This window comes from Dermacentor variabilis, chromosome 2 (assembly GCF_050947875.1).
Source record: "Dermacentor variabilis isolate Ectoservices chromosome 2, ASM5094787v1, whole genome shotgun sequence".
NCBI classification, from domain to species: Eukaryota; Metazoa; Arthropoda; class Arachnida; order Ixodida; family Ixodidae; genus Dermacentor; species Dermacentor variabilis.
Genome location: NC_134569.1, coordinates 72,080,754 through 72,101,145, shown reverse-complemented (window position 1 = coordinate 72,101,145; position 20,392 = coordinate 72,080,754). Strand labels below are relative to the sequence as shown.

The 20,392-nt window shown below is 46.4% G+C and overlaps 1 protein-coding gene across 4 annotated transcripts in view; it reads left to right on the top strand.

Moving 5' to 3' along the window:
• Window positions 1–20,392, top strand: part of para (sodium voltage-gated channel paralytic) — a 239,893-nt gene that overhangs the window by 155,139 nt on the left and 64,362 nt on the right. For all 4 annotated transcript variants that reach the window (XM_075680914.1, XM_075680915.1, XM_075680912.1 and 1 more), the window contains exons 2-10: window positions 4,503–4,961; window positions 6,453–6,658; window positions 8,441–8,569; window positions 8,654–8,745; window positions 9,360–9,557; window positions 10,126–10,186; window positions 11,335–11,479; window positions 12,399–12,575; window positions 15,308–15,583. In XM_075680914.1, the coding sequence (XP_075537029.1) occupies window positions 4,608–4,961; window positions 6,453–6,658; window positions 8,441–8,569; window positions 8,654–8,745; window positions 9,360–9,557; window positions 10,126–10,186; window positions 11,335–11,479; window positions 12,399–12,575; window positions 15,308–15,583 (1,638 nt within the window). In that variant the 5' untranslated portion in view covers window positions 4,503–4,607. The remainder of the gene's footprint in view (window positions 1–4,502; window positions 4,962–6,452; window positions 6,659–8,440; window positions 8,570–8,653; window positions 8,746–9,359; window positions 9,558–10,125; window positions 10,187–11,334; window positions 11,480–12,398; window positions 12,576–15,307; window positions 15,584–20,392) is intronic.

Sequence of the window (20,392 nt, the reverse complement as noted above, 5' to 3'; positions counted from 1 at the left end):
TGCGGTGCCATTGCTGCAGCATGAATTACAGTATATGAAATACAATCGCACAAACTGTACGTAAATAGGCATGCCACTAAATGCCATGGAAAAACATATTATTGGTAATAATAATCTAGATTACAAGAACAGCAGGAACTTCCAAGGCAAGATTTGGGGTTGAATTGACCAAAGCTTTTTATTTATAAAAGCTATTTGTCAATTATCGGCCACATTCACTAATAATTCTACTAAAAATATAGACCGGCTCCTGTTCTTACGAACCGATACCGCACAACGAGTTGTTTTCTAATTACCCTCTTAGTATTCCCCATTTAGCAAATTTACGTCCGAGAAGTGAATTGGTTTGGGAAGTCGGGCAGAATCGGGCTGAAATGGATGCTCGTATTGAGAACCTGAAAAAAAAATCTTTGAAAAAAAGAAGAAGAATGCGTCGCGCGTGCGTGCCCGCAACACCGTGTGGTCCCAGAAGGGTCTATCGCAGCCCGCAAATAACTTTCCTGTCTCCCCCCTTGCATTTCTAACAGACTTCGGTTAGCTGAGCGTCTAGTGATCTATACCAGTGTTATTACAAGAGACGGTCGGGTGGAGCAATATGCGAAATAATTCTGCAAGTACGCTTCTCTGCACATCGGATATTCGGTATTCGGATATCGGTATTTCGGATATTCGCGATCGCCGGCGAACTCGCCTATAAGGCTTCCACCGTCGCCTCTCAACGCATCCCCCACCCCGCCCCCCTCACATCATCTCTTGGAACAGACCAAGCGCTCCCATATTTTAAGAACAAATTAAAATTTGTTTATAGAAATTGGCATGTAGCCAATGATGGAACGCTTTGACGTAAGAGAAGTTTTCTGCATACCTGCAACACCTATTCACAACACTATCTTCTTGCAAGTGCCGTCGTAGGGGCGTTCGTACCATTACCACGACTATCGCTATCATGATTCTGATAATCTGATAATTGATAATCTGATAATTGAAAATCTGATTATTGAAGCAACGCTCTTACACAAAGAAATTTAGTCAGTGCGGGCCCAGAGACCGCATTCATGCATGAAAAACTTTTCTTACGCAAGGACTGTCCGTGAGGAGAGGTGCACCCCTATTGTGGTGCTGAACATATTGGTGCAAAGCTGCAGACGTTTGACTACCGCACGGCCTGCAATGCTACACCCCCAACAGCTGCCAGCTGAGAAGTATAATATAGGTAATGACGGATAACGCAAAGGTGGCACATGCACCCACGGACCGCATGAACCGCATGACTATATTCATAAAATATCATTAAGGCATGCAGTATTCCAGAAAACTTGAAGCGCTTACGGTGCGCGCAAATGTCACACCATGCTTTTCTACGAGCCGAGATTGTACTGTAGATCCACGCTCAAGTCGCAGTGCACGTGCAGCGTATCTCACAAAGATTATCCGTTTTACAAATAACGGCTTCAATCACAAGAAGCGTGTTGCAAGTCCAAGGGAACATTGCTCACGGAACACACCGACAAGTCTGACAACAGACTTGTTGGTGTGTTTACAATTAAAGTAGTTCGTGTGAGTCACGTTGAGCCTGGTGCAGTAAGAACGTGTTCGATTTTGCTGTCTGACGTTTCGCGTCATCAGAAAGCCACACGATGAATCAGTTTCATAAAGAGATTCGTACTGAAGGCTCTCGTCCCACCAGACAGACTGTCGTGACCACCACGCGACAGTAGGAACCAGAGTCGCCGTGTCCCTCCATGAAAAGAGCAGTGAAGTTGTCTCTGAAAGGGGAAAATTGGCATCCGCCCGAATTGCAGCATGAAGCTACAAAGAAAAGCCATACGGGTTTCTCAGAAAAAGAAAGCTTCGCAGTTGAAAACAAATTCTTCCTGATCCAGGACTCGAACCCGGGACCAACGCCATTCCGGGGCGGTCGCTCTACCATCTGAGCTAACCAGTAGGCTCGCCGATTGCAATGCGAGGGCGAATTAACTGACAACTCTAGTCACTGAGACACTTGATATGGCAAATCAGTTCTGCGGAAGCCCGCAACGTGAGGAAAGTAAATACATGAAAGGGAAAATTGTAGCTTCGTGCTACATCCACCCGAATTATTCGGCAACTCAAGACAGCCAAGCGACAAGTCCGCTTGTCGAAACGTTGGCTCCAGCTTTTACCTTGTTTTCGTTTTGACCATCGTCTTGAATTTCCATCACCTGCCTTCCTCGTATCCGTCCGAATTGTTGCTTCGTGCTATAGTTCGGGTGGATGCCACTTTTTCTCTTTCATGTACTTTCCTCCACCTTGCGGGCTTTCACAGAACTGACTTGCCATATGAAGTTGTCTCTGTGCGCGGTGCCTTGGCAACGCGGCCAGTAAGAACGTCGCCTTTCTTGACACAGTGGGTGGCCAACAACCGCAACACAATGATATGATAGAGTATGCAGATTTTAGCGTACAGCCAACCGGGCACATCCTTGCTTAACCTCCATACCTTTCCTTCTTCGTTTCTTTCTATCTCTCTCTCTCTGATTTTGTTTGTGAATTCAATGACTGTAGTGCAGATCGTGAGGAGGTGAGGAGGAGGTTGAGCTCTTTGGTTCAGAAAATAAAAAATAACTACGCGCACTGCTGCTAGTTCCATGACTGAAGTTGAAGTCCTGTGTTTGACTATGACACAGATGGTAACACGCACTGACAGAATCCATAAGCCAGTGGCAGATGATGCAAGTTAACAGAGCTGTCACGGTAAATTGATGATCTATAGTCTGCTCTGTTTGCAATGAGCGGTACAAACCTCACCAAGAATATTACTGCGCGGGAGAACGGAATGAAACATTTAATGTGACTAGTCAGAGTTGACTCGAAGTCAGTCGGAGTGCTCACTGCGTCTAAATGTGTTTACTGGCCTAAAAGCCCGCGTCTACACTCCGCGAAACCATCCTTTTCTTTTAACAGCAATGCGTAATCTGCATATATACAGTTGTTTTGAGAAGTTTGTTTTTCATGCTGTTCTATAGCTAAGCAAGTTTATTATGAGATTCTTTGTTTTGCAGTTGGCCTTGATGACATGACGTCCCAGCTCCCTTCAATGATAAGGAGAAGTGCTGAATCTCACATGCAACACAAGCGAAACGAACAGTGTAGACAGAAGTGAGCATTGTTTATTCGAGAACTCTGATGACGGCTCAAGTCCACTGGCCATGAAATGAGCTTTAGCTGAATGAAAAATTTTCCAGACTGCCCTGCCTTATATGTTTGCCATGAACGGTACAAACACCTGTGTTTTCCTGTACTTCTAACTTAGACTTCAGGAATGCGCTGTATCATCATCTTTGCCTTTATCCTGCGCATCATTTCTCGGTCTGTATACGTTTTGTCGGGCTATCATCCCTCCTTTCACATGACTTCAATCACTTTTATTTCAAGAAGCGAGCCCTGTAAGGATCGGAACTGACATCTTTATTTTTAGAGCGTAGCTAGGTGCCCATTCCTGCGGCTTACGTCGGCGTCTGTGTTGTACCTCATAACCGAGCGAACGAGCACAACGAAAGATGAAAGCGAACGCGCGGTGCGCAGCGGGAAATAAAAGAGGATAAAAACGAAAAAAGAGCGAGGAAGAAAGCGATGGAGGAGGGTACAGCGGTACCATGATGCGGGAAGCGGAGAAGGAGGGTATGGAGAAAGCGTGAAAAGAAAAGCGTAGTGCAGCGCAAGACGCGCTTTGCGGCGACGGTGGCTACGAGATGGCGCCAGAGTAGCGAGCGTCGTCTGTATCGAAAGAAAGCGCTGCATGAGCAGAGGTCTGTCTGCGGCAGCTGCTGTGAATCGCGCCCACGCGCTGTCTCTCGTTATCTCCCGATTAGCAACGCAGTCGCGCCACGCTTCGCTCCGTTTGCGACGTGCCGTCCGAGAGAGAGTGTCCGCGCCAGCCAATATATCGGGAAATGAAAACACATATAGACCTGCGCTCAACTTTCGCATTAGGAAGTATCGTAATCGTCGGTGATTTTTTTAGCAATCTGTCAGTCTCATCAACATGCCTATCCTGAATCTTGTTGTTTTTGTCACCAAACAGTAGCATAGTCAGCTTTTAATTCTACAAGTGTTTTAAATCTGCTCTAAATTATAGGTCGTGTTTTGACCCTGCTCGCAACCTGTGTTCAGTTTTTCTCATATGATATATTGCAAGTTCTGTGGGCGTTTTGACATCGACACCGTGACGCGTTACCCTGGTTAAGCCACATTAACAAACTACAACCTTTATTGTCGGTATACTTATGTTGGGCAAACAATAACAAGTGGATCGATGTTTACTACACTTGCACCGACACAGAGCCCACGATTCCTGTGAAGCGTTCTTACAAGTCAATTGTTCAGTGTATGTTCTCGTGCTGTCTCCATGTTTTATTTTTCTTCTTTTTTCCACACGTGCTGCACTGAACTCGAGTTCCGGCACACGGTGTAGGCTGTGTCGCGGCAAGTGGCTAAAGCGTCTCCCGTTTCCTTCCGCGCAGGCGTAGCGGCCGCGGCGGCAGCGGCAAGAGCAGCAGCAGCAGCGGCGGGCAGCGCGGCGGCGACCGAGGAGGGGGCGGCGGGGCTTCCCCGGGCGGCCCGCAGCGATGATGCGCGGCGAACCCGCGTCGGCCGCCGCGCCGTCGCACGAGGGAGCCCCCCGCGAGCCGGAGGAGCCCGAGGAACCGGTGCAGTTGTTTCGGCCTTTCACGCGCGAGTCCCTAGCCGCCCAGGAGGCGCGCATCGCCGAGGACGCTGCACGGAAGGCGCTGATCGCCCAGCGCATAGAAGAAGGCATCCCGGCCGGCGACGACTACGTGCACCACTCGCGAGAGCACAGGGACGCCGATCCGGACTTGGAAGCCGGCGGACCGCTGCCGAAGCGCATCATCAACGACTTCCCGCCCGAGCTCATCGCCACGCCCATCGAAGACATCGACAAGTTCTACGAGAACAAGAGGGTACACACGCACGAACTTGTTTTACGTACCACTTGATCCCTTTTCTACTTCCTTGTGCCTCATTTATTCCTTCACCCTTACTCGTTCCCTTATCCGTTCCCTTATCCCTCCTCTCGTTTGTTGGGGCTGAATTCAGAAAGCTCTTTTTTTCGTAAGGGATCTTGGCCATTGGCTGGCTGCCATCGCTAATAGATAGTGGGTCCAGCATCGTACTTGGCTAGAATTTTCTTTTGCGAACAATTGTGGCATAAGAGCTTTTTGTTAATACCGACGCAGTTGCTTTTCTTTCCTCAGACTCGCGCGGTTGATTGACCGAATGTTCAATTAGGCGCTGCACGGGCTACGCTGACGACGGGAATTCCGTGCTGCGATTACGGGAGTTGGAGGTAGGCTAGGGGCAGTGACGAAACTCTTCACAGTAGCTGCCTGCCTGTGTCGGAAGCCGAAGACCGCGCGTACTCTGCCTTTCCCGCTAGCCCAACTGTGCGAATGACCACGGTTCAATCTCGAAACATGAGATCACCTAACACGCGAATCATTACAGCTTTTCCGAAGGCAGTTGTGCCCAGCGAATTAAATTGTGCGAAAATCAACTGCGAGAACATACGGGCCAAACCTCATGTATACAGCGGCGCAACAGAATCGAGAAGTAATCCGCAGAAATTATAACTGATCGCACGCCAACGCCCTACATTTTTTTTTTTTTTTTGGCTGACTGCGAGCCGAAGGGTGCGCTAGGATAGCTTATGCAAAAGTAACGGACATCACTGTTGATCTAGAGCCACGTTCTTGCCTCAATTCGTCAAGCAGTCGTGGTTTCTGTTTGAGATTTTTGTTATTGCAAGGGCCTATACGTAAGTAAGAAACGGCGCCAAATAGGCCTCCAGGTGGTGCTTAGTCGCAGCATTAAAAGTTTATGCAGGGCCCCGAAATTCCGCTAAAAAAGGGGCTAGCGATGTGCCCTATCTACGAGGTACTCACTCTGAGTGAACTTAACAAGGTTTACATTTATGCTGCAGGGGAAAGCGAGCACAAACATTTACTGGGTTGGGATAATGTAGCAATTTCATTCCGACATGATCCCTTTTCACGTTTCGTCAGTGATTCGAGCCGTGCTTCGCCTTCATTATCACCGGCACCGGCCGGCCGTGAAGGGCTGATGATGAGAAGGGAGCAGAATCCAGCAAAAGGAGTACGTACGTTATATCAGACCTTTGTGGCAACGTGCAGTTACTTGCACAACCAACGTCTTTTGTTTTTGTGTCATCCCATCTGCTTTCACAACAATGCGAGGCTGTTGTAAGCAGTTACATTTGAAAGCTTAACGATCATTTGCGAAAATGGTGGTAGAACCACAGTTCATCTCTGAGTAGCTGCATAAATCTAGAGCATGAACATTAAAAAGACCTTCGGGAGTGTCTCAAACCCATTGCAAGGATTGCATTTTTCCCACATCTGCTGACTTTGCCCGACTGCACTGCTTCTTCGCAGACGTTCGTGGTCGTGAGCAAGAGCAAGGACATCTTTCGGTTCAGCTCGACGAATGCGCTGTTTCTGCTAAGCCCCTTCAACCCGGTCAGGAGACTGGCCATCTGCATCCTAGTGCACCCACTTTTCAGCTTCTTTGTCATCGTAACCATTCTCGTCAACTGCGTCCTCATGACCATGCCCAGCAACGACAAAATTGAACAAACGGAGTGAGTAGCCCTGACTTAAGCGATGCTTGTTTTGGCTCAGAGGCCTTACTCAGTGAGCTTTTAAGACCGCTCGCAATGAAGAATGTAGCTAAGGACATGAGTCGAACTAAACTAGAAAGGACGCGTTTCGTTTCCCACGGGCATTTTAAAGAAACGGTACAAAATAACTATTTCAGGTACCATGAAGCACGTACCAAAATTGTCGCCCCGGTTTCCGTGGCCGATTTTAGGGGGAAAAAAAAGATTTCTAAGGGCAGACTACGATTAATCGATCACGTGACAGGAAACAGTATGACCGCGCAGAGTCGAATCGGCTAAAAGCAGAAAATTTTCGCCATCTGCGTATAAAATTAAGATATGCTTGTCTCAGTGCCCGTATTCAGAAAAACTTATCTTACGGTGGCAGGAAGATCGCCACCGTCGTGGCGGTCTTTTCGTTGCCACGCTGATAGCTATCATGAGTAGAGAACGCCTGAACGTCCATCAGGGAAGGCACCTGCGTAAGCCAAGCTTTGTAAATACAGGCCGGATTCTTCTCACCGCAAGTTTGTGTTCCTACCAAGATTTTATATGTCACATCGCGAATCGGTTCTTATAAATGATGTTAAAGAATTATTAATGTTGCTGCCTTCTCATACATACTTGTTTCGTTAAATGCTGCTTTAAGTATTTAATATTGAAAACGTTGTGACTTACGCATTGAAGGATGCGTATACTGTAGCGTTGTTTATCGTTTGGAACGCGCTCAAAATACTCCAAACATTTTGTTTCTTTAAGTACCCCAGTGTAAAGTTAAGATCCGTCACTTCATATCTCTCTTTACAAAGATGGCACAACGGTGAACTTAGCACGGACTTTTGTAGAGAGCAATGTTTTGGCATGTGTTTAACTGTGTGCTGCTTAAAAAATTCTGCGGCAACGCCTAAGTGAATAATGGGCAAGTGAGCTGGGCGTTGATACGTTCATTTAATGTAGCACTGCAACGACGTGCGTACCATGGCCGAGTTGCTTTCCAATGACTGTCTGCTTTGACAGGGGTTAGGCAGAACATATTTCAGGCCAGTTTGAAAATGCGATATTCAAGCAGCAAAGCATGCACGCCGTAATTCAGGGTAGATGCACCCAGTCAAAAACAGTGACAAATTCACAACTACTTTCTTCATCTTCATTGTGGCTGAAGATTGAAATCAATTCAGCGACTGTGCAGTTAAGGGTGATGAATAACGAAACGAAATAGTAAGAAAGTTTGTTCCTTCATAATGGAAGCAATTTCCGTGTTCTGCATATGCTAGCAATGTAATGAAAATGCTGGCGCGAAGTTTATTAGCTGTAAATATGTGACAATTGTCACCTCCGATATGTGAACCGTACTCACGCATATCTTGTGTGCGTGTGCGTGTGCGTGTGCGTGCGTGCGTGCGTGCGTGTGTGTGTGTGTGTGTGTGTGTGTGTGTGTGTGTGTGTGTGTGTGTGTGTGTGTGTGTGCGCGCGTGCGTGCGTGCGTGCGTGCGTGCGTGCGTGCGTGCGTGTGTGTGTGTGTGTGTGTGTGTGTGTGTGTGTGTGTGTGTGTGTGTGTGTGTGTGTGTGTGTGTGTGTGTGTGTGTGTGTGTGTGTGTGTGTGTGTGTGTGTGTGTGTGTGTGTGTGTGTGTGTGTGTGCACCCTTGTTATGTGAAAAATTGCAGCCGACACAACTTAAATGTGCGAGCATCTCATGGCAATCTTGCACTTAAGAACAACCAAATAAATAAGGTGTTCATGTCTTTTCTCTCTCTCTCTCTTAGGACGATATTCACCACAATCTACACGTTTGAATCATTTATCAAAATGATGGCTCGAGGATTTATTCTAGAACAATTTACATATCTTCGAGATCCATGGAATTGGTTGGATTTTGTTGTTATTTCTCTAGCGTGAGTATCTCCGCCATCTCGGTTTGATTGTTTTAATAGAGCTACTTTTACTAGCCGCACTGACATGCTTACTTCGTTTTGCAGGTATGTTACAATGTTTGTTAATTTGGGAAACCTGAGCGCCTTGCGAACCTTTCGCGTTCTCAGAGCCTTGAAAACCGTAGCCATAGTTCCTGGTAAGTCTATCACGTGGATTTCTGTAATATATGTTTGTTGCGCGCTAAACAACGTAGAAGCGCCGTGTCCAAGCAACGAAAGGGCTAAGACTAAATGCACCCAAAGTAAAGCAGAGAACGGCTATTGTACAATGCAATAATATAACGAGATGTTTGCCATCCTCAATAATATTTGCCTTCAATCAGAAAAAGACAGCTTATAGCTGTAGAAATTCACATGCCCGCTGTGTGGGTGCGTTACTCTCTCAAGTTTTCTCAACTAACGCTTTCTTGAGGCTTAGCAAGACTGCGTGCTCAATGCGCAAACTGGAGATCTGATATCAATCCAAGTCGAAGCATAATGTGAGGCCTATGTTCCACGTGATCTTTTTCCGAATATTCCTGAACTGCTCTGGGCTGTTTAGAGCACGTTCTCTCTGCTGTACTGAATTCCAGTGGTCAGTTTCATGTTCTTTCAAAATGGCTGCCTGTTATTTGCGTTCCCTTAGCACTCTGTTGTTACGCAGACCTACGTTTAGCAGCGAGCGCATACGAATGGCGTATTTAAAGCCACGTCGTGGGTGTCTCTCTGGTTCTAACGAGATCCGATTTGGTCTTCCTTCCACGCTTTGCAGGTCTGAAGACTATCGTCGGAGCCGTGATAGAGTCTGTGAAAAACCTCAGGGATGTGATCATTTTGACAATGTTCTCACTGTCGGTTTTTGCCTTACTTGGATTGCAAATATACATGGGGGTACTGACGCAAAAATGCGTACTCATACCCCCAGCCAATCTCTCAGATGCTGAATATGCAAGTTTCATCGATAATGAAAGTAAGTATCGCACGCCGGCTGCTCGGCTTCTTCTCTCTGCCCCGTTCGGTTCCGCGGCCAGTGCACGTGTTCGTCCTCAACGAGCTACAGAGATTGCTGCGAAAATTGCACTCCCTCCTATCGCTTCCTCACCCGTGACCACACATACACCTGCTGTGTATGTAAACTGGGATACATAGCGCGAAAAACGACACAAGGACGAAACAGGAACAAGTGTGTTCCTGCTTCGTCCTTGTGTCGTTTTTTGCGCTATGTATCCCAGTTTACGACTGAACTTCCAACATGCCCAAACTTCTTCCCTGCTGTGTAAGCCTGCGAAAGCAATCTCGTGCGTCACAAACGCCGTGTACTTGTTTACCGTTGGATCAAACGTCCTTATTTATTGCACACCTCTGTTTTTATGCTCTCTCATTTCTCTTCTCCTTCCTCTTTTTCTTCTTCTTTTTATGCTCGTTCTTCACTCTGCTTCGCCTCAAGGCGTGGTCACGTGCCGAAAGCAAGAAAGTAATCGTGAGGCACTTTTACCAGCGCTTCTCTGACGCGTCTCTTCTCTCTATCCGTTTTTCAGCAAATTGGGCTACTGATGATGATGGCATGCATCCATTGTGTGGCAATTCGAGTGGTGCAAAGTAAGCACTTCCACTCTCGTATTCTGTACCCAGTGTTGATAAAGCTTGTTAGTCCGTATGCTATTACACCACAACCAGTTTCACCTGCAGCGTATAGAGTCATTAATGCACTTAATGGTTCATCGGACGCGACTAACATTGTCACTAATCCAATTTTCTATCATTCGGCAAGCCATGTCAGTAAACGCTGCTGACGGACCGTTTGATGCTTGATGTTTCGAGAACGCTCATAATAGTGTTGTTCAGTTTGTAGCGATATTGATGTAACCCGCAAATGTGACTCCTCTTAGAGCGCTTCGCTATACGTGCAATGTCAGAATGCCGCTAGCGATGCTAATAAAAAAACTGATCGAAAAAAAATTAATGTGCCGATGCGTACGTCTCTACGCGCGCACATGTAAAGTAAATAAGTAGCCGGCACCATCTATGAAGTCACTATTTCCTGCACACGGTGTAAAATTTCTGCGGCGCAAAGCACTGAAGGGCGGAAATTTTACACCATGGACTTAAATCAACTCGACCGAACGTTATTCTTATCTCCTGCACACACTTAACCGAAAAAAAGCGCGCGTGTCAATATATGCGCCATGCCTCCAAGTTACCCGCAGTGTAGCCGCTTCAGACGCAGCTAACTTGGAGCACATGCTCTGGTGGCGCCCCGCGTTACGCGACTGCGACGGCGTCACGTCACCTAAATGGGAGGCTGCCCTAAGCAGCCCCGATCACGAAGCACAGCTGTGGGTTGCCCATCGGGCCCGCGACGCAGCAGAGAGGTTCAGCCTTGTTGTACCGACGTGGGAGCGGCCCGCTACGTGCTGACGCGCGTTCCGACGAACAAAAATAAAGAACCAAAATACTCGCCTCGGCAGCGTTTAGTCCACGGAAGCCTTCAGCGACAGAAATGGCGATGGAATACAAAAGTATACCTTTGGGTTTTCTTCTGCTTGTCAGTTTATTTTTTTCGTAGCCGTCATGTAACAAAATCAAAGTAGCTGTTAAACTGCCCAGGTCCGTTTTATCGTGGCAGCCAACCGTGCTAGCTACGCATGCGTTTTGTAGCGTTTGCTTATCGAGCGTCGGTTGCTTGTGTATCGTTGGTGAAAATGTGCGCCCTCAGTAACTACAGTTTTCCCTCGTTCTCCACGCAGGCAATGTCAAGAGGGCTACATGTGTATCCAGGGTATAGGAGAAAATCCAGACTATGGCTACACCAATTTCGATACTTTTGGTTGGGCATTTCTTTCGGCATTCAGGTTAATGACACAAGATGCTTGGGAATTATTGTATCAAATGGTGAGTGACATCTTCTGTGCCGTACTTTGAGTTATTCCGAGCTCATTAGAGTGCAGGTGTGTGTTCCCCACTGAATCCAAAAGAACGGAGTTTTGACTTTTTTTTTTATCAAGCGCTCAGTAGTGCCCCCTATATTAGTGTAGAACATCAGAGAACTCGTCTATGCAGCTTCGATTCAAAAAAATGTGTTGGTGTTGAGATCATACTGAAGCTACCAAATATAATGCGTACTAACATGTTAGGGTGCGTTGTTATTTCTTAAAATTCATGTTGTATTCTACGTCGGTCGGCTTTAGCACACTTCTGTATGCAATATTTTTGTGAGCTTATGAAGGAGGAAGCAATGACATCGACGTCATAGTCAAGCGCTTCAGCACGCGTCACTGAGTTCGCGAACGTTGATAACAATTATCGGTAAAAAATAACAGAGAATGCCAGCTATATAAGCACGAGGAATGTCATTCCAGAAGTCAAACGACCCCAGTTTGTAGTAAAATACTAGCGCTAAAGAAATTGGCACACGTAGAGAATGGACGATGCGAAGCACTCCCTCTCAACTGGAGGTTGTTAACCACGCGCACGAAGATATACACACGAAAGCCGCTTTATTATTACTGAAAACACAGACAACGACACAGAACGCTAAGCTGTATAAGTGGTTTCTAGAGGCACTGTCTCCAGTGACAATGCGGCACAAGAAAGACGCACTCGTTTACTATTTGCCTTCGTGATATAAAATGTCGACGCCTCTCGCCTCTGGCCTATCCTTATTCCTGAACAAAACTTTTGTGCGATCCAACTGTGACACTTACCTAATGTAGTGGTTCACCCTTTTTTCACCTGTTTCTTTCTAAAGATGCTGTTATTTCTTCCTCTGCTCTTCCTCTCCTCCTCCCAACCCACGTTTCATTTCCAACAGGTGCTAAGAGCGGCGGGTCCCTGGCACATGTGTTTTTTCGTGGTGATAATATTCCTGGGCTCCTTCTATCTAGTGAATCTGATCTTGGCTATCGTAGCCATGTCGTATGACGAATTACAAAAGAAGGCCGAAGAGGAGGCGGAGGAGGACCGCCTTCTCGAAGAAGCCATGCGGGCCGTGAGTACAACTCAATTTTTCCAAGTCTTTGTTGCAGACCAACGTTGCAACAGGCTTTCAATAACACCTTCTTCACGACCAAACCTTCTGCCATTTACAAAGTAGAGCACTGTGGCATCCATCGTTTTTTGTCAAATGGGCGTTGTCAAGGTCCAAATGCCGTTTCAGCGGTTATAGAAACAAGCCATAATAACTGACAGAAATGGTCGCTTGCAGATGTACAACGCGCTGTAGCAGTGGGGTTTAACGTTGTACTTAAACTATCAATGTAAACCGCTGTGGACAGTGTGTTCGGAAACGATACTGCACGTTTTATATAAACTTCGATGGGACGAAGGAACCCAATTTTATTAAAATGGCAACAGATAGTGGAAACACGTAGACGTGTTAAAAAACCGTGTTGTTGTTGTTGTTGTTGTTGTTGTTGTTGTTGTTGTTGTTGTTGTTGTTGTTGTTGTTGTTGTTGTTGTTGTTGTTTGAGTACAATGCACCACTGCTGCAGTCCTTTAACAGTTAGCGCACAGCATCTTCTTGCCCGGCCTGACCGAGAAACCTAAATTTTTCATGAAGTAGCGAAAGAGCGCATATATGATCAACTTAAAACAGGCGTATAGAAGAGAACGCGCACAAAGAAAAAGACTGAATTTTTTCTAAGGTGTAAATGGCAAGCTATTGTGATCTTGTGTTTACGCATATACTCTGAAGGCCATGGTGAACAACCTAGCTCGAGTTGGCAACTCAGTGAATGGTGCCTTGTTATACCACGGTGCTTACCACGTGGCACGTATTTCTTCACATTGACTCTCAGAGAATTCTACTACAAGAAGAGATCACAGCGGGACCAACACAGCATATGCAGCTTCACGCCTTTTTTCTCACTCGTATTAGATAAAAAATATAGCAAATAACACGTAGAGGTGCGAGGAAAGACTACACCACAGAAACTGCTTACACGATCAGCTGAAAGCAACGCTACTGTGTGCACTGGCATTCTCGCATGTCCTTGTATGTTACCTATATTGAGCCAAATGCCTACACGACTGAGCCAACTAGATGTAAAATACGATATTCCTAGGTCTAGCGCTTTCCGAAGTGTAGCTTTCTCGTACTTTTGCTTAATACAAAAAAAATATCAGTGAGCTGTCTGTGGGCCTTATTCCCGAAAGACTTGGCGCACTGACTTTTCCATGGCTCCTTCATAAATGTGAAACTCTAACTGCGCATTTTAATGAAGCGAAAGCATTACATGCCATATCACGCAACAATCCGTCGGCGTGACCAAAACGTGCTACCAAAAAGGACTGACGGCGAAAAGAGTAAAAACAAGTCACAATATACTCGGATTGACGTAACATTTTTCAGGAAAGTTCCTGTAAACATAGTGTATTAATGTCTTTGAATAGAACACATGGTAATTTTCGGTCTGGGTGGGATTCGAACCCAGACCTCTGGGGTGCGAGACGAGCACTCATAACCGACGCCATGGCGGCGCCACGGTTCACGTTGACTAAACATTTATCTAGCGCATGCGTCATTGCACACGTGACAGCTCAGCCAATGGGCAAGAGGTGGCGCCACGTCATGAGTGTATAAAATAAAAAAAAGCATGAATGTCCAATTGAACGGCGCTGAGCAGTCCTTTGCGTTATGAACTCATCGCGGGCAAGCGAGCGCATTCAGACAATTGGCGCGTTTTGATTTGGCCTTACAGAGGCGCCGTTAGAATGCAGGTGAGAGTTTGCGCGGGCAAGGAACGCACTGAAAACATTTCTCCTAAGGGATTATAATGCTTTCGCATTGCCAAACGTAAACAATCTTAAGACTTCCCCCGAATTTGGATCGTTGTTCAATTTCATTAAATGAATTTAGATAACACGGAGCCTTTCATGAAAATGCCGCACTTCTTTATTCGTAAAACTAATCGTGCATTTACTACTTGTGAATTTCTTGTCCTCGCGTTCGTAAATAATGGAAACAACGCACTGTTCACCTCGTAGCTTCCGTCTTGCGAAATCAAGAGGCCTGCTTCATTGCGCTATTGCTATGTCCTCGCAAAACAAACTCGGAAATCAAGTACGATCATCTAAGTGGCTTATTAGTCAATATAAAGCTCTAACAATGCAATGCCTGGCCTATGTAGTAAGGAGAAGGAAACAAACAGCCCGACGCAACCATTGTGCAGAACTATACTTATCAAAGGGCAGGCAACGATCTGCGTCTTATGGCTTGTTGTCTTCTTGTTCGACAAGTATACATCTGCGAGGCCCGTTGGGCCGACCCGAAATTCCGCAGTTAGGGTTTTGTTGTCCCTTGACGCTGCCTCATGCATGTGTGCACTTTTCTTCACCCGCTGTGGCGGCTCAGTGGCTATGGCATTGCGCTGCCGAGAAGGATGTCGCGGATTCGATCCCGTCTGCGGTGGCTGCATTCCCATTGCAATGGCATGCCCAAACGCTCGTGTACCTTGCTTTTGGTGCATGTTAAAAAACTCCCAGCAGGTCAAATTAATCCGGAGCATCTGCAGGACTTCATTAAAGTTTTACCATACCATACCATACCACACACCCCCCTCCCCCCCCCCCCCCCCGCTGTCCTTACGGCGTCCCCTAACACTCACTGTGCAGTTTCGAGAAATTAAACGCCACGGTTTAATTGAGCCCGCACTCTTCTTCTTCGATAAAGCAAAAAAAAAATGGTTTCCGCGCGCTCACTGTCTGTTTGCCCCATTGCAGGAAGAAGAGGCCCGCGCCGAATTGGCGGCCGGCGGTGGTCGGCCGCACGACACCGGCGACAACGGCCACGGCGGCGGTCAGGTGGTCAAGAGCCCCTCGGAGTTCTCGTGCCGCTCGTACGAGCTCTTCGTGGGTCAGGACCGGGGCGCTGAGGATCCCAGGGACCTCCGGGAGCGGGCGAGCCTAAGGAGCGCAGACGCGGCGGCCGAGCAGCTAGATGACCTCTGCTACCCGGAGTCGCGGCCACGCTCCGCCGCCAACTCTAAGGTGCGGAAGGTAATCCTACGCCCACCCACCCTCTCCGCGCCACGTAACACACGCACGCTGATAACGCCGCGTGTTAGGGCGCGCTTTCGCTCAGCTGGAGGAAGAAAATTCGACAGCGAGACACGGAAAATTACTTTCGGATCAGGGCTAAGTTAGTGCTTGCATATAGCTGATCCGATGAACTGGTAATTCGGAAAGCTCCCCAGGCAACTGAGTGCGTTTGATGAACAATTCGGTTTCGCTCCATTGTGAGGACCTTCCAAATTGCTCCGAGACGGTGAGGAATGACGGCAGAAGTTCTGCTTACCTTCCGTAGCTTGGGACTGCTGGGGATAGAATTACATCTTCATTGCGTGACCATAAGCCTATGCAGTGACGGCTAAGCCTCCGGCATTTGCTTAAACGCCAGGACAAGAGACGTATTACAAATTGCGCATAGTATACGTAGACACGGTGTTCGTTACCGATACTTGCGCTTTAAAAGAAGAAGGCCCGAAGGCTCTAATCTCGAATGCGAGCTCTGACAGAACGTAAGTCACAGCTACATTTGCGAAACTGATTTGATCAAAGCAATTTAAATATATGCCCTTAGGTTCGAGCTTTCTTTCGCTATGAACCTTTGAAACGATAGGCAAATACACTGCGAAGTAATATGAGGAGCAATATCTCAACCAATTGTTCGGGTACATGCATGCCTAGAGCAACGTTTAGGCGTTATCTTTACCAACCTGTCAAAGTTTTAAGCAGCAAGAGCCCTCACTACAGCCGCATGTAAAGCCTAAGGGGCTCGTTCCTTCACGAATACCAGCTTCCTCTTTGCTTTATTTCTCGAAGCCAAAAGCCACAGAACTTATCGAAGGTCGCCTTTCGTGATTATGTAATCAGCGCAAGAAGGGACACAGAACACAAGAAAGGCGACAAGGACACACCTTGCTCTCACACCTTGCTGCCTTTCGCATGTGCGTCATTACAACCCAGCCTACATGCACAATGCCGTGGCACAGAGCACGTAGGAATCCGCAGGCGATTGTTCCCGAAAAAAGAAATATACTAAATAGGCGGGTCCCGCTTAAATAAACTGTCGATTTGTTCTCCACCAATACCTATTTCTGGTTATTTGAACAAATACGATGCGCTCGGCCTTCGTCGTTAAGTTTAATTATACTTGTCTGCAAATTATAGCCGCCTGAGCTTGAATCACAATGCACAAAACACAATACGTGAAAGGAAATGTCGTAAGCAAACTGTTGTCAGGTTTATACGTGCTTCCTCCGAGGGCCTTAAGCTGTAGAAGAATGACGGTCCTTGTACAAGCTGTAGTTCACATTCAGTGAATTAGTGATACATCGCTTTAAGCTGCCTTCTCGTGCTTTGTTTTTTTTTTTCAAGTAGCCTGCTGAGACAGCTTGGGAACAAAAATTGACTGCATTCTTGAGGCTCGTCTGAGAACACGTCAGAACCGCAATTCTTCCCTTCGTTTCGCCACAGAGAATGCAGTTTCAGTAAGATAGCATGCTTTAAGATTAAAGTTTGCGGCTTCTCAATGCTAATGCAGTCACCAGAAACTTAGCGTGATTTTTACGCTGTGTTTAATTTCGCTGTGCTCCCTGTCCCGTCCCATGTTCTGGCAGAAATAAGGAAATCTAGAGCCGTCTAGTCAAGTCTTTCATTCTATAGAATTGACGCGTGTTTCTCTCACTGCGGTGCCAGCTATCTCAAACATGACTTCAGCAGCTTACGAATAAAATTCGCCACAAGCCATTTTTTTTTATCGTCGCATTTTGAAGTTTACAGGTCGGAACATTGTAGAACCTCGTTATAGCGAATTATTGTCGAAGTGGTAACACTGTCGTATAGAACCTTTGAATAAAGTCGACAATAATAAGCGGCACAGGTCTGCAATCTGGCTCTTGTAAAAAGCCTCAGATCACGAGCAAACACGGAAGCCCTCAAAAATGCGCTATTCAGAGCCTGAACAATCTTTCTAACACTGGCATACTTATTTTTAGCACCGAGCTACATTGAACATACTGAGCAGGATATGCCGAGATGAGTTCGCAGGTCTATAAAGTATTTGAGAAGTTCTTCGAGTCGCCAGATGTTGCGATTCCAGCTTCCACCCATAGCTGGCGCTACGTAAAATCCCAGCCTTTCTTTTTTCGCTCTGAACGTTCGATAATGAGCTCGGTGAAAGAAAGAGGGTTTTCTATGGCCGACATCTCGTATGGTAAATATTGATATTATTGTTTTGTTAAAAACCGTCTTAACAACAAACTATCGTAATTTATCTCGCTGTGTCCGAAAATTCGTTATTTCATATTATTCGTTATAACGAGGTTCGGTCGCGCACGCGAACAAAACCTGTGTACAAAGCAAAAGGCTTGCCTTTCCGGTGAGAAGGCTGGCCGCACGCATGCGCGTCACTGCGCCCAGCTGACCAACACGTGGGTTCAAAAACTCTTTGTTTGTTTGCAGATATTAGGGCGGCGTTATAGCAGTCCCTTTGTGAGTATCGGGAAAGGGGGTCCCTCCTATTCGGGCAACCCTCTTCACTTGTCGGCCTGAGTTTGTGTGTTGTCCCTCTTCTGTTTGCGCTTTCGTTGCCGGTGTTGACTAGTCCCGTGTTTTTCGACTGATTTCACTTTTTCACTTATCTTAACTCTTCGATTTGATTTTTGTTTTCTTTTTTCTTACTGGTGTGGCTGAAGAGCTTGTTCGGTTTCGCCTTTCTTCTTTTTGTACTTTTTTATTTTCGTGTGGTTCTTAGCATTGTCCTGTTGTAGAATATTGTGCAAGCTTAGTTCTTAGCTAGAACTAGACTAGACATGCCTATTTCTTTGTCACGTCGACTTGCTCCTTCATGAAACCAGCCGTGGACAATTCCCTCCTGCCGTGTGACGAAAGGGCGCAAAGGTGTTGAACAAGAAAGGAATCATTTGTCTTTATGTTACTGCAGGAAAATTGCTGAAGTTTGTCTGTATTACAAAACAAATACACCGTATGGCACCTTGCATTTTCAGTTTTGTTGCCAGTCCTTTTCCTAACAGCGCGATATCATGATACCGTCAACTGTGCCTACCTTTTAGCTCTTTAGAGCTGTTGTGTAAGTTGTTGAATCTTTACTCCTAAACAACTTGAAACCGCTTGCATCCGATAATGTCAATTTGGTATTAAACACCTCCTGCGTTTCGGAATGTGGTTTCCGCGTCGACATGCAGCATTTAGCGCGAGCGAGCACCCATGTGTTCTACCATTTGTGAAATTGCGCACGGCTGGTTATAATGAACATTGTTTTCGTACGCTGCCCGCAAACCCTTGTATAAACTCTAAAATTAAAAACACAGGAACAGCAGCCGCTCGTTGAATTAGGATTGGAAGTAGAAGGGAAAGAAACATGCTTGCAGTTGTGCGGTAACCTGCTTATAAAAGTATACAGCGGCGTCCTGCTCTCATGCTCGTGTATTGGGTGCGACCACTTGACTGCCCCTCGCGACAGTGGATTGCGTATACTGCCCCCGTAGCTGTTGTAGCGGTGTCGTGATACTATAGAACTTGTTCTGCATCACATCCCCCCCCCCTCTACCTCCTCCACCGGACGTCCTGGTGCGGAACAATGCAGCCATCGAGCATATCTGCAACGAGCACGGCTCCTTCGAGTATTTTTCTGCTCGTAAAGGTGGCACATTCCCTTTTTCGTATACAGTGTCGCTCCCTGTAGGTCCCCTGCGACACCAGTAGCAACTGAGAGGCTGGAGTGTCCCCCTCGTTAGCCGATAGCCTCCAGTGGCAGAGACGACGAGTTTCTTTTCAGACTCGTGGGTACCTTCCCATTTAGTGCATGCGGCTGCTCTGCTTGGGTGTCTTCGCTTTACATGATGCCACTTGCGTCCACCCTGGCTGGACTACTGTGTGCATGAGTGTGGAGCTGCTACCAGACGATCTTTTCGACGCACGCCGATGCACGCAGATACATGCATGCAAGATCTTCAATGCTTTATGTCACATCCATAAGACTCATGAGCCATCAGGAAATTAGAACTCAACTTTGTTGTTGATTCTCTGTTTACCATAGCAGGCTCTCCTTCAGCAAGAAAACCTTAGCATACAAAGATATATCCATTGGTTCTATTAAAGAACTTAGCACTAAATATATTTCTTCAGACGGCTAACGGGTCCACACGTACAACGTAATTACACCATCCGTTTAAGATAATCGAAGTAAACAACCTTTGTTTCGTTAGTACACGTTATTCCGTGTTCGTTTAAAACAAAACAAGTGTGTGTATCTGTTGTGTACTTGTGCTGAAAAGCAGACGATTACACGAAATTCTACACTTGTGTTTATATATGTCATGTTCACGTTTGCAACAACACAGTGCTGCTACACATACAAGAACCCTTGCTCATGCGTGCTTCCAATTGCTTTTTAAGATTTCGTTGCGAAAAAAAAAACACCCTACTGTACAAGCGTGAGCACACATAACGCGAATCCGGAACATTTCTCACGGTGCTTGCTCAACACTGCTAAAAAAAGTTACAATGTCATCATTCATCTACATGCCATCATAGCGGGCATGCAAGCTTCCCCGATTTGCGCATTTCCATCTTAAGTGTGTCCTTCAGTGTTTAGCTTGACCTTTGAGTGGAATTGTGCAGAACAATGCAACTTAGACGTAACCAGCCCAGAGTGAATTCTAAATACGATTACTTGGCGATTCCTAACAATATGAAAAAAAAAATCTAGCATACGGTTGTCTTTGCAGCATGGCAGCGCTAACGGCAAAGCAAAGCTGTTATAATCTGTCACCACGTGGCAAG